This window comes from Rhipicephalus microplus, unplaced genomic scaffold (genome assembly GCF_043290135.1).
Source record: "Rhipicephalus microplus isolate Deutch F79 unplaced genomic scaffold, USDA_Rmic scaffold_14, whole genome shotgun sequence".
In the NCBI taxonomy this organism is placed as follows: Eukaryota; Metazoa; Arthropoda; class Arachnida; order Ixodida; family Ixodidae; genus Rhipicephalus; species Rhipicephalus microplus.
The window spans coordinates 21,856,716-21,872,211 of NW_027464587.1; the positions used below are offsets into that span (position 1 = coordinate 21,856,716).

Consider the following 15,496-nt stretch of genomic DNA (forward strand, 5'->3'; position numbering starts at 1 on the left):
AATATTTTTTTTAAATCGAAACAAGAACTGTGCAAATGCCTTTTTTTCTTTTAATCAAAGGAAGTGGAACTAACTGAATAGTAGCAGGATTTGACAGACTGGAGCGACGAGTGTACATCCACCACACCCAAAACTGACAAAAAGAGGACAGTGTGATACTGCGATGCCTGCAAAGAAAGAAATACACACATGGGGCCCTAATGCACCATCTCTACCCAACGAAATATTGCTTGCTCTATGTTCCCGCTCTGCAGCATACCGGACACCCTGGCACACTTGCTTCTTGCATGTCAGTGATTGCCAGACGTAATCTGCAACAACACACGACTGACAATGAAGCAGGACAGACGAACGAAGACCTAACCGAAACTTGGGAGGCGAAGCTCGCCCTTGAGGACTTGGAAGACCAACAACAACTCATCGGAAAGGCCAAGAGGGCAGTAGAAGCCAGAGGGTTCCTGGACTAAGAAGCCTTCTCACCTCAGGGTGACACTGGGCATTGCTCGGGGCACTGTTTCCAAAATAAAAGTTTGCTTCTCTCTCTCCTATTATACTTTGAGCATATAAGTTGGTATTACGTGCTCTTAAGCAGCAAAAAAAAAAAAGAATCAGTGTGAGAGTAATATCTTAATTAATCTTGAAGAGGATCTTTGCTGCAGTGTGGATTTCTCTTGGATACCTGTTTTTATGGTTTAGCAAGCACTATTTCACTACAGTGCAATTACTTTTACATGCAAACTAATATATATTTTAATAATCGTTTCCACGGCACAGCACTCCTTTACTACAGTGAAACCACCTTTCAAGGGTGTTACATGCAAACTAATATGCACCTATCCATTCGTTTCGAAAATTCAAGATTTTCAATTATTTAAATTCGATTTAAAGCGAATTCGAATACTGCATTAATCGTTCGAATATTGGCACAAGCCTAGCTCAAACTTCTATTTCAAGACAAACATGCCACATACCTGTATGACACTTCCATCGCTGTCCCTGACCGTCTGATCATAGCACACCATAAGCCCCTCCAGGTGCTTGATGAGGCAACGTTGCAGGTAGCCACTGCGGCTGGTCTTCACAGCCGTATCTACCAAACCCTGCATAGCCAGCACAGCATCACCACAGCTGATATACCTTCGGTCACTCAGCCTGCTGATGCCTTCGTGGTGCTCATGGAGCTTCCTACAATAACCTAGAGGGCGGTCGGGTGCTGTGACCGTTCAACCACCATAGGAATAAACAAAAGGACAGGCATTAACTAACTTTTTTTTCATTTTATTTGCCCTAAAGGCTCGTAGGTATTACATAGGGGGAAGGGGGCAAGATAGGTGTTTACAAACATTTAACCTAAAAACAAGAAAAATAGCGGTGTTCAATCATTACTACATATAGACATGCATGTGCTGTTCGTCAAAATTATGCCAGAGAACAAAAAATACTCACGAAAGAAAAATCAACTGCTAAACAACATTCATACAATTTATCCATAAATACGGAAAAATCAATAAAGGAAAAAAAATGTTTGCAAAGAGCACTTGCGAAACAAAGATCATACACAATTTACATACAAATGTGGACAAGGCAGGCAGAAAGTAGAAGTATTTACAAAAAAGCAATACAGTGATTCGGACATATATGTACTATTACGTTACATGATTTCTGTTATGGACTGGAATACCCTTTGACGAAGTTAAAATGTCTCAAAATTTGTAAGAGTGTGGTTGATCTTCTCAATGAATAGTGTGTGGCAATAAGAACTGTTCAAGCATTTCTGAATATTTGTCAGTTTTTATTTCTTCAACAAGAGATTTCGGCAATTATTTCCACTCCTGGATAGCCAAATGAAAATAAGCCAAATGAAAATAGGAAAAACGAAGTAGGTCAGTACGGTGGAATGGTTGACAAACTTTAAAGGAATGATCCAAGCATAAAAAGTTTGCATTTGGCATTGTTATCAATGAGGTAGCAAAAGGTGAAGCGTTGTGATATAACTTATGGAAGAAAATTAAACGAGGCACCTTTCATCTGCATTGTAGTGTTGCAAGGCTCTGTTTTATTTTAGATGCACTTGAATAGGGAGAATAATCGGAGGTGATAAACCTGGCAGCTTTGTTTTGTAATGATTCTAGCCTCTTAATCAGGTATGATTGGTAAGGGCTCCAAATAATTGAACAGTACTCAAGTTGAGATCGGACTAATGAGTTGTAGGCAAGAAGTTTCGTGTCCTTATTAGCTTGGCGAAGTGTGTGTCGAAGGGAACCAAGAGTTCGGATTGATTTACGCAATACTCAGTCAATATGTGTGTTCCAGGTCAAATTCGAAGTTAAATAAACACCGAAGTATTTAAATGACTAAACTGCATCGATGGTCTCATTATTTATTATGTAGGCATGCAATACTAGTTGATTGCCAGTAGTAAACCACATAAGTCTTGTTTTTTTAATGTTATTACTCATCAGCCAGTCCTCACACCACTCACCCAATTTCCGCAAGTCATCATTTAGTTCTTCACAATCGTTTCGGCCAGAACCAACAGAATAAATACCGCAATGGTCAGCGAATAGACGAATTCTTGAGTTTACACCCACGTGAATATCGTTATTGAAAATTAAGAACAAGGTTGGTACCAAAACTGAACCCTGAGGTACAGCGGACATGACAGGTCTGAGGTCGGAAATAACATTCTCAATCAAGACCGCTTGACGCCTACCACGCAAATAGTACTCTTGAACCCAATCGATTACCTGTGTATCTATTTGACAAGTCTTCATTTTACGTATCAAACGCATGTGACCTACCCTGTCAAAGGCTTTTTCAAAGTCAATGAAGACTGCATCAGTTTGTATAAGTTCATGCAAATTGGTATGAATTTCGGTAGTTAGTTCGAAAAGCTGTGTCTCGCAAGAGCGTTCCCGTTGAAAACCATGTTGGCTGGAAAATAAAATATTATTTTCAGTCATGTATTTCATTATCTCAGGACAAAATATGTTCAAATAATTTGCAAGTGATAGATGTTAATGATATAGCAAATGAATAATAACAAATTGTCATGGGTCTTTTTTTTAGAGTTGGGGTGCCATGCAAAGCTCTCAAGCAGTGCCTTCAATATTCAAATAGGCTGTCGACCACAGATGCCCTCAGGGGTCCACCATCACTTTGACTGGTCCACAAGGGTTCCCGACACATTGATGGCCGAGAACCACCGCTCTACAGCCTTGCAAAAAGAAACAGCTTCTCAATCCAAAGACGACTTTTTAGAACTTGACATACTGTGTGGGCACAACCCCACACAGAAGATAACCATGGCGCTGTATATCGAGGCCGTGTCATTTTCTGTCACACACTTTTCTATTGAATGCAAGAACCTGATGGTAAAAAAGTGCCTGCACTTGAATAAACACCTGGATTTTACAAAATTATGAGAGGCCGAATGGAATGCCGTTAGTTCTAAGCACGAGCATATTGGGGGACAACTTTAATTGAAACCAGCAGATAACAAAGCCAAGAAAGGTATAAGGTCGTTAATTGTACTGTTTTAAGAGTATTGCAGTAATTATGATAAAGATGCAAAAAAAGTAAAGCAGACAAAAAGACAACTTGCTGCCGGCAGAGACTGAACCTGGCTTCTTGATTGTGCACCCAATGCACTTAACAGCTGAGCTACAGTGGCGGTCATCCCCTTATCCTTATATTGGGTATTCCTTCGCGTGCATCGCTCACAGCCGTGACAGCAAGTGTAAAACACTCCTTCTTTCTGCCAGGTGGCGTAACTTGGCACATGAGACTTTAATGAGCAGACCAATAAACCCTCACTAACTGCAGGCGTCAAGTCTGCCTGAATGACTATGAATGATTGAGGGAAAATTTTTGAGGACGCTTTCATTATTTAGCAACATTATAAGGCCAACTTTTACAAGCACAGGATAACCTTGCAATGGCAACAAAATAATGTCATGTAATGATTTATTATGTGAGAGCAACAAGGAATTATTAAATTACAGATAATAAACTTAAACTTTATTGAATTGTTAAAGGGAGGCATATCAGTGTTGAAAGAAATAAGATTTGCATGCAGAGTTTGCCAAAAGGAGTCATATCAAAAATGCACAATAGGCAAAATGCACATATAGGCCTTGGGTCATTCAGCATGACTGCTTCTCCATTGGAAACATTTAAAAAAAATCTTGCACTGCCAAGCACTTCACATTAGTGAAGCCTTTACATTCATCTATGCAATATGACCCATAAACCGTGTTCCAAGGAGACTTCTAATACAGTGATACGAAAGTAAACTGCTATACATGCTTCATGTGTGATTGCGACTTTTTCTGTAGATTCAAGGCAGTCATCTCAATAACACCCTCTAGGCATGCGATTCATGCAGCCAGTACGTATCACGCAAGCGTGCATCAAAACAACACAGCTGCCTGACATGCCTGACAAAAACAGCAGGTGGGCTCACCTCACGTCCAGCCATGCAGTGAAAGAAATATTCCTGCGGCCGGATTCCCGTCAGAAAACGGCCGTCCACAAAGCCGCCTGCGCGTGGTGATGTGTCGTAGTGTAGAAAAGATGGCAACGTGCGTCCACTGAGCATGAGTGGCACCCGGCGCCCCTCCAGTTCAATCTGGCCCAGCAAGCACGAGATCTGCATGCAGTTCACCTGTAACGAGATGTTCTCACTCAGTTCCGTGCCATTTCATTAGTTGAGGAAAACCATAAGGTCAGCATAAAGACTTTCATATGACCTTTTTACTGGCTAGCTAGATCATATCATTGAACGGGTAGCGTACTGCACAAGCACAAAGCAGTAAAAGACAGGCAAGAGTGCAAAGTCTTTCTGCTTCCTTCGCTATTGCTAGCAGAGTATATTGCCCGTTCCAGTCAGCATAAAAGTCTGGTTGCTGCCGTCATGCTATGGGCAAATTTATGTGTGTATCCTGGCCATTGCTCTAAGTGCTCATTATTGCGACTGTTGGGCGGCTGCAGGCTTTCTCAAAGACCGCAGCCCATACATCATCATCATCATTACATTATTATTATTATTATTATTATTAATATTATTATTATTATTATTATTATTATTATTATTATTATTATTATTATTATTATTATTATTATTATGTTGTGAGTAAGCATAGCTGCCAAGTTTGGAGAAACGCAATCCGGGAGATCTACTCAACGAAGGGGGAGGGGGAATTTACGTTATGGTGGAATCTTTATGGCTTTAGCCATAAAGATTCCACCATAACGTAAATTGAAGCGTGTGCGTGATGCAAATTCTTGAATTATTCAGGAATACATGCGAAAAATAATATTACACGCTGCAATGTACCGTGAATGCTACATTCCAAATAAACAACATGTTACGTCCAGAGGCCACATTTCATTGACTGATAAATTGGCTAATCACTACTGTTACACTTTGAGTGTTACTTGCTATAGCAGAGCACGAGTTTCCCAAAGAAAGGGCTTGCGATCCTGCTTTGTAAACTCATTATTCATAACTACAATAACATGACAATGCATTACAGTAAAACCCCATTATAAGAGGCATGCTCTGGCCAGCAATTCTCGTTTCTTATGTGAGATGTCTCTTATAAGCAATGTATCTCGTAGGAATTTTCTTATCAACCCGTAATTTACTGTAGGCACACTGGTTTTTCTTATACCCACTTGTCTTTTATATCAGTGTCTCTTATAAAGAGGTTCGACTCTATTAACCATATCAGCGTGTTTTGGCCATACTACAAGTATGACAGTGGTTTTCTGTCCCACAGTGTGTTTGCCATACAGATACGATTTTTACCTTTTTAATTTTGCACCGTAATGATGATACATGTCAACTGGGGATCGCTGCCACTTACTAGGGCTTACAAAAAGAGTAAAAAATTATTGCTATACATTCTTGAGGAGATAAACAGAACTCATCTCTAGCATCAGCACATCGTACAATTTACGGTAAAGCCAATGAGCAATGCCCTTTTGTGGTTTCAGATTCACTGCATTAACACAACAGAGGCATGCAAAACTTGATTATTTATCTTCATCAGCACTTGTTGCAGAAGCAGTGGAAGTTGGCTTTCATATTGATTTGTGCTGCTCTTAGCCTGTTTATCATCGATTTTCACGAGGTATTCTCGTTCTTATTAATTACGGAGTTTACTCTGCTCAAGACAGCCACATGCAGAGAAGATGCCGCGTGCGTGTCCCAACACAACCTGTAAGTGCAAGAGAAGAATTAGAGATGTTTTATGTGTCCATATTGCGATGTGCGCAAACCTATGTTTCCAGTAATCCCACACTTTGACATACTACTGATCATTATGATGGCAAATCTGTAAACCGGGGTTGTATGGAGCTGACATTTCAACAAGCGGACTTGTCTTCTTCAAGGCTAGAATAGAACTGATTTTTTTACTGCTAGTGTGTCTACCTTTCATGCCCTCTCCTCCTTCCTAACAAAGGAGGGCGAGGGGCATCATTGGATATGAGGGTGTGAAAGAGCGGGGGAAGAAGGGGGTGCTGGGATGAATTGTATGAAGGAAAAAGGAACAAGTATTCCGTGAATAAAAGAAAAAAAAAAGGAAGCGGTCAGGAGGTAAGGATGCACATGAGCTGTTGAGTCCCAGTTGTCGAAGAGGTTGTCAGTAGTTAACAATGATAAGTTCGAAATTTCTAGATTGAGGGCTCGACTCACACGGTGGTTTTCTTTGTGTACGTACCATATCGAATAGCCCCTTTAGAAACGATTATACCTACTGGCTGGAGTGTATTGAACTTGTGAATAAGGCAAGACTCTGCATATTTTATGTCTCTTGCAGACTGAAAATTTGACTGAAGTATGTAGAGTTCGTGATCATCCAAGTTGTGTCCTGCTGCATTAAAATGTTGCGCCACTGCTTTCGGTAATTTCTTTGCCATGTCCGCATTGCTTGTATCGGCTTGCATGGACGTTCTGCATCAATGGACGCTGTTGAGGCCGGAGGAGCTAAATTTGCTTATTTAAAAAAGCTTCAATGATACAGAGGTTGACTAGAATTTGCGGGGCGCAAGAAGCAAGACAAGTTTACGGACTTATTGCTTGTAATTATTTCCAAGGCCGAGAATGTTTTTTTAAAATGCATATTTTGTCTTTCAAATTATCGGTATATCGCACTATTTTGAAATCCCCTTTGAGTTCAATATTTGCAGTGCCCACGGGCTTTATGTGGCACGCCGTGCAATCCAGGATCGCTGCGATGATCAACCGGCAGGGGTGCAACAGCCGAAATACAATTTCGAGCAACGGAGCAACAAAATATTACAGTTAGAACAATAAAATCTAAATTTGGAGCAAGTTACGGAGAAAAAGTCATACATTTTTTTAATCATAAAATACCAAAATTGAAATAGTATAAATAGGAAGGTTTAAATTTTGAAAAAAATATATATATATAAACCATTTAAAATTACATAAATTGTGCAGTGTGAACATGAGCACCGCTATTTCAATGAAAGCAGCATTCTGAATCACCCCACTGAGCGAACAGTGATGAGGTCTGATCATTAGCATTTGCTGTGCGTGCCAAATCATTTGACAGACTCCACGAATTTAAATGTGAATCTGCCAAGCTCGCTACCTTGAAATTTGAGAGATTCATAAAACCGAGGAGTAAGAGGTGGCAAAAAAAAAAACCTGGCGCAATTAATTTTTTTTTTTTTTTAGGAAAGCAGATACGTCATATACTGTTCCATATAAACGTCAGTTATGCTGGTACTCTAAATTATGCGGCAAACAAACGCTTGAGTAACCTAGAAAAATGTGCAGCGTACCGTGAATTGCCTTGAACCCCATTCCACATATCAATACGCTATCCGCTGGGCACCAGTGTACTGCAGCAAAGGTGGCTTAATCAGCATTCTATGTAAGGTTAGAACCAAAGCGAAGAAATTTTTAAACCACTACACCTCCTCTCCACTTCACACTTTTTTTTTCTTCTTTCACTGGGGGGTTAGGTGCCGCTTCGGCTCCTTTGCAAAGCGTGTTTGACCAGGTAATGTAACACGCACCCCCGTTGGCCCGGCGACGGTACCGCATATTTATTGCCAGGAACATTACCGAGACAACGCAACTTTAAAAAAAAAAGAAAAAGAAAAGCTTTATGTGCCACGGCTAAGGCAATCGACGTGGTCTCTGGCAACACCGACGTTGCCAGAGACCACAAACATTGAGCTTGTTCACCTGAGAGATACGTCGCATATGCTTCCAGTTTTAGGTCCTAACAAGCCATGAACGCATTTTCAGGCTAGGATATTTACATTTTCCGTCAAGCGTTGATGGCTAGAGCAATGCATTTTGGTCTTGAAGTTCCATCATCCTGCCAATAGGTATCCGCTGCAGTCAACAAACCGATGGGCGCGCAGTGTTCTTACCTTATCTGACCATATTTTAGGTGCCTTCTAGGCACTTTAGTTGGGGTCTGCGCGCTTTGACGTATGGCGCAAACTGCATGTGGCTGATATGGCCTGCAGTTCTTGCTGAAAATAGAGCACCTGAGAAAAATTTGAGACTGGCTGAAAATATTGGCACACTGTGGCACAATTTCAGCAAATTTCACGCTTTTGGCGCAGTTCGGCGCAACAATCGGAAATTGCATCGAATCCACTCAATTGGCGCAGCTGTTTCACTCCTGACCATGTAAACTTGCATCGTAAAATATAGGACGCGCAAACGTACGCCTCGCTGCTAACACCGGATGAACTCTTCGTCGTCGAATGAATGTATATCGGACCAAAGTACTTTACCAAACGATAGGAGCTGCTAAATGTTCGCTACCTCATTTCTTGCCGCAGTGCGAAGGGTAGTGGTGTCAGCTGAGTAACCGTGCATCATTGACACCTTGCATAATCCTGCGCGTGCTACAGAAAACTGCGCAAACTAGAATTCATGTATAAACTGACCAGCCCTCCGAAATAATTTGCGCCGAGCCTGCCCGACAACTTTGCTGCGGTAGTGGGCCACTAGCGAGTAGTGCGCCGTCGCGGCTGCACTGAAGCGAATGTTTAACATAGCGATGGTTTGCAAACATATTACGCCGTCGTCATTAGCTTGCGCTGTAAACAGCAAGGAGTTGCTTCTTCAACGTAACGCAAGCATTTAACTTCCCATTAAGTAGCACTTGTGTCACAGCCATGACCAGATTCTAACAATGCCCAATTCACTGCACTCGTATGTTGCAGGTTCCATCAGCGGAATTGCAACAAAGATATTGAAACGAACACACGCGTGCACTTTTCGCAGCTCGAATTTGTGAAAATTTGTCGCACAACAACGCCTTTCGGACGATACCACTGAAGCTAAGAAGGAGTTAGCAGCGTGGACTGCAGTTGTAACTGCCCATTTCATTGCTACCGTATTTACTCGCGTAATCCTCACAGTCGCATAATTCTCGCACCCCCCCACATCGCCCAACAAAAATACGATTTCTTTTTTCCTCGAGTAATCATCACACCCTTGAAAACTGCCGCAATAGTGTCGTCTGCTCGTTCCAGCCACTGATGATGATAGCGTGTGCCATCTGGCACCATCTCTTAAGCATCAAGTTTACTATTATTGCGTGGAGATTCAATCGAATCCAAACCAGGCCAAAGTGGCAAGTGTGCATTGCGGCGTGTTTTGTATGTTGTGTCGGTAATCTTGTCACGTTACGGGGCGATACTTAAGTTACACGGCTGCTTTCAAGTTCAAAGTGATAGATCATAACCTAAACAATGACAACAGGGCCGTCGGTAGGCCTTTTAGAGCATACGAGTTTTTTGTTCGCTACTGGTGACGACAGCTGAAAGACACCAAGACGTGTTGGGCCTGCCTTGTGCCTAAAACTGGGATTGATGGTAAACATTATTTATTCAGAAGGAAACTGCGGACAATTCTGCTGAATAGTTATCAACCTAATACTGAAGACCTACGCTAACCTTTTGAGGGCTCCTGTTAAGCAACGAACGCTACTGTCACGCCCGCAACGCCCACAAGCTTTGCGTATAGTATTCTAATTCCCCACTATTTGCTTGCACTTTTTGTGTCTCAAATAAATCCTGCCTTGTGTTAAACCTGTGCTTTTATTGTTGAGGTAAGTTTTAACTAATACTTCTCAAAGCTTTCCGTTAGTTGCTGGTGTGAGAATCACGATTTGTGGCCACTTCGTCTTCTTTTTTGCTCTGTACGTTTTCATGGAAAGTTTTCCCCGTGTAACTCTCGCACCCCCCAACTTTGCATCAGTTGTCCGCCAAAAAAAGTGCGAGGATTATGCAAGTAAATACGGTATAACCATTTCACTTTGCTGGTCAAGCTCGAGCGTGTTGGCGGCATGTGGCGCTCCGTAATATCCACTGTGATTGGGCTACATGCAATGCAGAAAAACACTTCTTTTTTGAGCTCGCTGAAGCATATTATACAATAAATACAATTAAAGTGACTTAGGAGCATGAAAAATATAAACGCACGAGGGGACAAGAAGTGCAACTCGCTGCTCGTGAGTTAGAAGCTGATCGTCCATTGTCACTGTCCTTCTCGGTGCTTTCTACGTCCAGCGAAAAATCTTCGGCGTCAAGACAGTTTCTTTGAACACCACTGCTGAAAGTAATCTGAGGAATTCTCTACACTAAACGACTTCGACAACACCAACAACGTGTCACTCACCACGCACAACACCAACATGGTATTACCGTATTTACTCGCGTAATCCTTGCACTCGCACAATTCTCGCACCTCCCACATTGCCCAACAAAAATACGATTTCTTTTTTTCCTCGAGTAATTATCGCACCCCCGAAAACTGCTGCAATAATGTCGTCTGCTCTTTCCAGCCACTGATGATGATAGCACACGTCACCTGGCGCCATCTCTTAAGCATCAAGCGTACTATTGCACAGATTTAATTCAACTCAAGCCAAGCCGAAGTGGCCAGTGTGCGTTGTGGCGTGTTTTGTATGTTGCGTCGGTAACCTTGTCAAATTATGAGGCGATACTGAAGCTGTACAGCTGCTTTCAAGTTGCAAGTGAAAGATAATGCACTAAGGAACGGCAACAAAGCCGCCGGTAGGCCCTTCGGAGTCTACGAGTTTTGTGTTCGCTACTGGTGATGGCTGCTGAAAGCCACCAAGACGCGTTGGGCCTGCCGTATGCCTAAAACTGGGATTGATGATAAACTTTATTTCTTAAAAAGGAAATAGCGGACAATTCTGTTAAATAGCCATCAGCCCAATACTGACGTCCCACGCTTCCGTTTTGAGGGCTCCTGTTGAGCGACGAACGCTACCACTACGCCCGCAACGTCCGCAAGCTTTGTGTATGGCATTCTAATTCTCGACTATTTGCTTCCACTTTTTGTGTCTCAGTTAAATCTTGTCTTGTGTTGAACCACTGCGTTTATTGTTGAGGTAAGTTTTAAATAGTACTTCTTAAAGCTTGCTGTTAGTTGCTGGTGTGAGAATCCTGATTTGCGGCCACTTCGTTTTCTCTTTCGCTCTGTACGCTTTCGTAGAAAGTTTTCCCCGCGTAATTCTCGCACCCCTTAACTTCTCACCGGTTTTCCGGCAAAAAAAGTGTGAGGATTATGCGAGTAAATACGGTACTCACCACAATTATTTGGGCAATTTGCTCTGGCCTAGCCAAGTGACGCTGAATGAACTCTCGTCCATTGTGGACCTATTAAAGTTATTTCACTCAGTCATCTCGCAAGAAGCAAATCTCTTGCAGCGAACGTAAAAATCAAGTGGCCCAGCGTTGGAAGAGCAAGTCGCAAGCCTGCGTTGCTTTATGCGCACAGTGAATGTTATAGGACTAATCCGCTATGAAAGTGCCAAATAATGCTGTGCGCACATAAAGCAAGGTTAGTTTCAACTGCAACAATCAGACGATTACATTTAGCTATGAAATGTGGTTGCACAAAATCTTGCGAAGCTGATATGTGTACTATGCAGGCTATAAACGAACGCGCGAGTTGCCACGCATTTCTACAAAAATTTCAAGAACAAATCAGATTTATTGCATCACGGACGATTTTGTATATTCACCGATGCATGAAACATACAAAATGATTTGTGTTCATTTGTTGCTTACGCGTTGACCAACCCCTCCTATTAACACTAGCACAGCCGAACAAGGGAGCATCTGCCGACTGGTCCTCTTCGAGAGGACGCTCCTGAATTCCGCTACATGGCACGACAGTCTATGAACATTGCGAATATCGAAGATCAATTGTATTGGACAATACATACAAAGGATATTATTTATGTTAGCAAATGCATTTGAGTATTTGGTCATGAAAGCTGCCGGCAGGTTGGGTTGTGCTAAGAAGTGTTTTATAGCTAGTGTTGTTTTTCTATGTTGTTTATATGCTTCGTTGAAGACCTTGTTTGGGCGTCTTCTGGTCAATATCTTTCAACTAATTTTTTCTATAGGTTAAGTGGTGGACGTACTCGTCATCACTGCAGATCCTTGTTATCCACCTCGTTTGTCTGACAAAATCCCTCGTTTGAAGTGTAACGGGTGGTGACTAGTGTAATCTAGGTATGTTGGTTGTCTGTCGGTTTTTTGTAAAGCATCATCTATAATTATCTAATACTGAACATTATGCAGTTCTCGGCGATACTGATACCATAATATTATTCCTGCATTTTTTATATTATTTTTCTGGTTACAAAATTTTCCACATTCAGATATCGCAATGGCCATTTGACCAAGGTTTTTTTTTTTTTGCTGAAAAACTCAACATTGAAAATGTTGAGAACACCTTAATATTGTGTGTAGCTCTAAGCGATGCTTTTGAACGATGCTCAATGTGAAGAGAGTGTGCACCCTACCATTCCTCCCTTTGCCCCAGACTGCACCATCAGCTGTAGGTTGTTACTGGGAAACTTTTTCAGCAGGCCATCTGGAATGCAGGCCCTAGGATAAGATCAAGACAGAAAAGCTTGCCGCATGAATAAACCAAAGTAAAACAATGAGACATTTGCCATCCACTCACAAGGATTATTGATCATGTTTACACCATCATGAAAGCCCACAATGTGAGCCCATTCATACTGATCATCATCATTAGCCTGACAACACCCAATGCAGGACAAAGGCCTCTCCCATGTGCTGCCAATCAATCAGGTCCTGTGCTTGCTGCTGCCACTCTATACCCGCAAACTTCCTAATCTCATCTGCCCAGCTAACTTTCTTTCTCCCCTTTACCCACTTGCCTTCACTGGGAATCTAGTCAGTTACCCTTAATGACCAGTGGTTATCTTGCCTACGCACTGCATGCCCGGCCTATGTGCATCTCTTCTTGATTTTGACTATGATATTCTTAACACTGGTTTGCCTATTACCAAGGTTCAAAGAAAATGAGACCCACGATGATGCGACAATTGTAATCCCTTTCCTACTACCCTCATTAACCTCCTTCTTTCAGTTGAGCATTTTTTTTCTCATTCAAAATACAAACAGAAACAGGCAAAGGTACATGTGAATAGCAATGAATCCAATTCGTGAAAGCAAGGCGTTACCATCTGGGCCACTCCGGAAATAATGTATCCAATTAAACCTGAGTAAAAGAAAATGCCACTCAGTGATGCAATATCTGTTTGCATTGGGCTGCAATCTTGTGAGTGGCAATTATGATAGACACAGAGAATGTGGCTTGCACATTATGAATTTTCAATAAACTACAGACAAACTTATGTTGCGGTAACCTAAGTGCAACAAGAACTACCTGGTGATTTCACGTAAGATCGAACAAAGCACGGCTGGCTGACATCTTAAATTTCTTTCAAAATTTTATATCAGTGGAAAGAAGAGATCTGCAACTGGTTTTGTTGTAAAAATTATTTCGAGGCCCAGTAAATCAATAATGATGGAGAGGTGGAGTGTCCCGCTTACCTGCTCTGCTGCTTTTTTCGACTTTGGCGATGAATTACACAGAACATATTAAAGCTACATGCCTCAAAGTTGTTTCGCTGCATATAGGCGTACTGGCACTTACGCTCAATTATAATTAGAATGTCTGCGTAGTGTGAATTTTCTAATAAAAATTTTCAAACTTGACCTAAAAAACATTTTTCTGCCTAATTTACAGGCCTTTATTTCACAAAGCACCTATGGCAGAGCGGTGAAAATTTCACATAGGTTTTTCAACATGCTGATTTATAAAACTGCCGAAGCTTATATTATTAGCACTTCTCAATAAAAAGCTTTAGTGAGAACTTTATAAAAAGAGCATGCAAGAAAAACTACTGGTGACAATTAAAAAAAACATTTTTGATATTTTTTATACTTTCCCCACTTAATCTACTACACATCAGCTTTCACAATAAATAAAAACATGTTCGATTATATGGTTTCACTTGCAGTTACGGTCGTCAAGAAATTACAACATATTCACGGACTGAATGATGGTAAGTGGGGCAAAGCGCCCGTACGTTCGTTCGTGTATCCGTCCGTCCAACCGTGGGTGTGTCTCTTCGTCCGTGCATCTCTCAGTCTGTGTGTCTGTACATCTGCCAATCTAGTGAACGCTTCAAGTACCAGCATCTCAAATATTTCAATCATATATTGATTATACACAAGTAGCGCCATCTAGCGGGCATTGCAAGAACTAAGTGAGAGGTAGCTACTTACTACATACATTGAGGACGCACAACCCTCGGCTTAAGAAGCTTACACATTCCAAGAACTAAATGAGAGGCGGCTCATCACAGCGAAACCTTTCGTTTAGTTCTTGGAATGGTGGCACACCCCCCTCCAATGGTTACAAATGGGTATGTGCCACCAGTGGTTACAAACGATAACGGGACAGACGGGTGGCACCTAAGGAGCTTCGCCCCTAAAATGCCCTTGCCCAAGGATAGACAACGTAGATCGAACTTCTTGCCCGCTAAGTATGGAATGCAGGCCTGTACTGCAGTTTCTTAAAAGGCAAGGAGCACTGAAATAGCGGACGACTGCACTGAGGATGCCTATTTTGAAATGATTTGGTCACGGGAGCGGCCATGAGTGCGGGATTACCAAGCAAACAAGCGCGCACAGTCTATGCTCCGGTGTGAGGAAAGCCTGTCAAATCAGGCCTTTGCACAAAACTGAGCCCCATTTCTGGGTCTGAAGATAGTATGAAATTTGTCATCACCTAGGGCTTTTCAATTTGGCATGATATTGTATCGAGTAATTACGTCTTGCCACTACAAATTAGCAGTGATAAACACAGTAGCGAATGATTAGAAGTTGGTGTTGTACGTGTGGGGTTCATTGAGGCACTGTGGCATCAAGCTCTGTTGTCATCATCATCAGCCTTACTATGCCTGCATTGCATACCTAGCAGGCAGGAAGTCCAATCTACCGTCGCCTATCCTTGCGCAAGGGCATTTTTTGACGGGCTGTAACTGGAAGCGAAACCATAAAATTCAACATGTTTTTATTGATAGTGAAAGTTGATGTGCAGTAGGTCAACAGGGGGAAATATAAAAAATAT

At 41.8% G+C, this 15,496-nt stretch overlaps 1 protein-coding gene across 5 annotated transcripts in view; it reads right to left on the minus strand.

Annotated features, from left to right (window-relative positions):
• The window catches only part of Polr1A (RNA polymerase I subunit RpI1), a 610,310-nt gene that overhangs the window by 253,524 nt on the left and 341,290 nt on the right, over positions 1 to 15,496 (minus strand). For all 5 annotated transcript variants that reach the window (XM_075882913.1, XM_075882912.1, XM_037432148.2 and 2 more), the window contains 3 exons: positions 12,849 to 12,933; positions 4,466 to 4,666; positions 972 to 1,100 (listed from right to left, as the gene is read on the minus strand). In XM_075882913.1, coding sequence (XP_075739028.1) covers positions 972 to 1,100; positions 4,466 to 4,666; positions 12,849 to 12,933 — 415 coding nt within the window. The remainder of the gene's footprint in view (positions 1 to 971; positions 1,101 to 4,465; positions 4,667 to 12,848; positions 12,934 to 15,496) is intronic.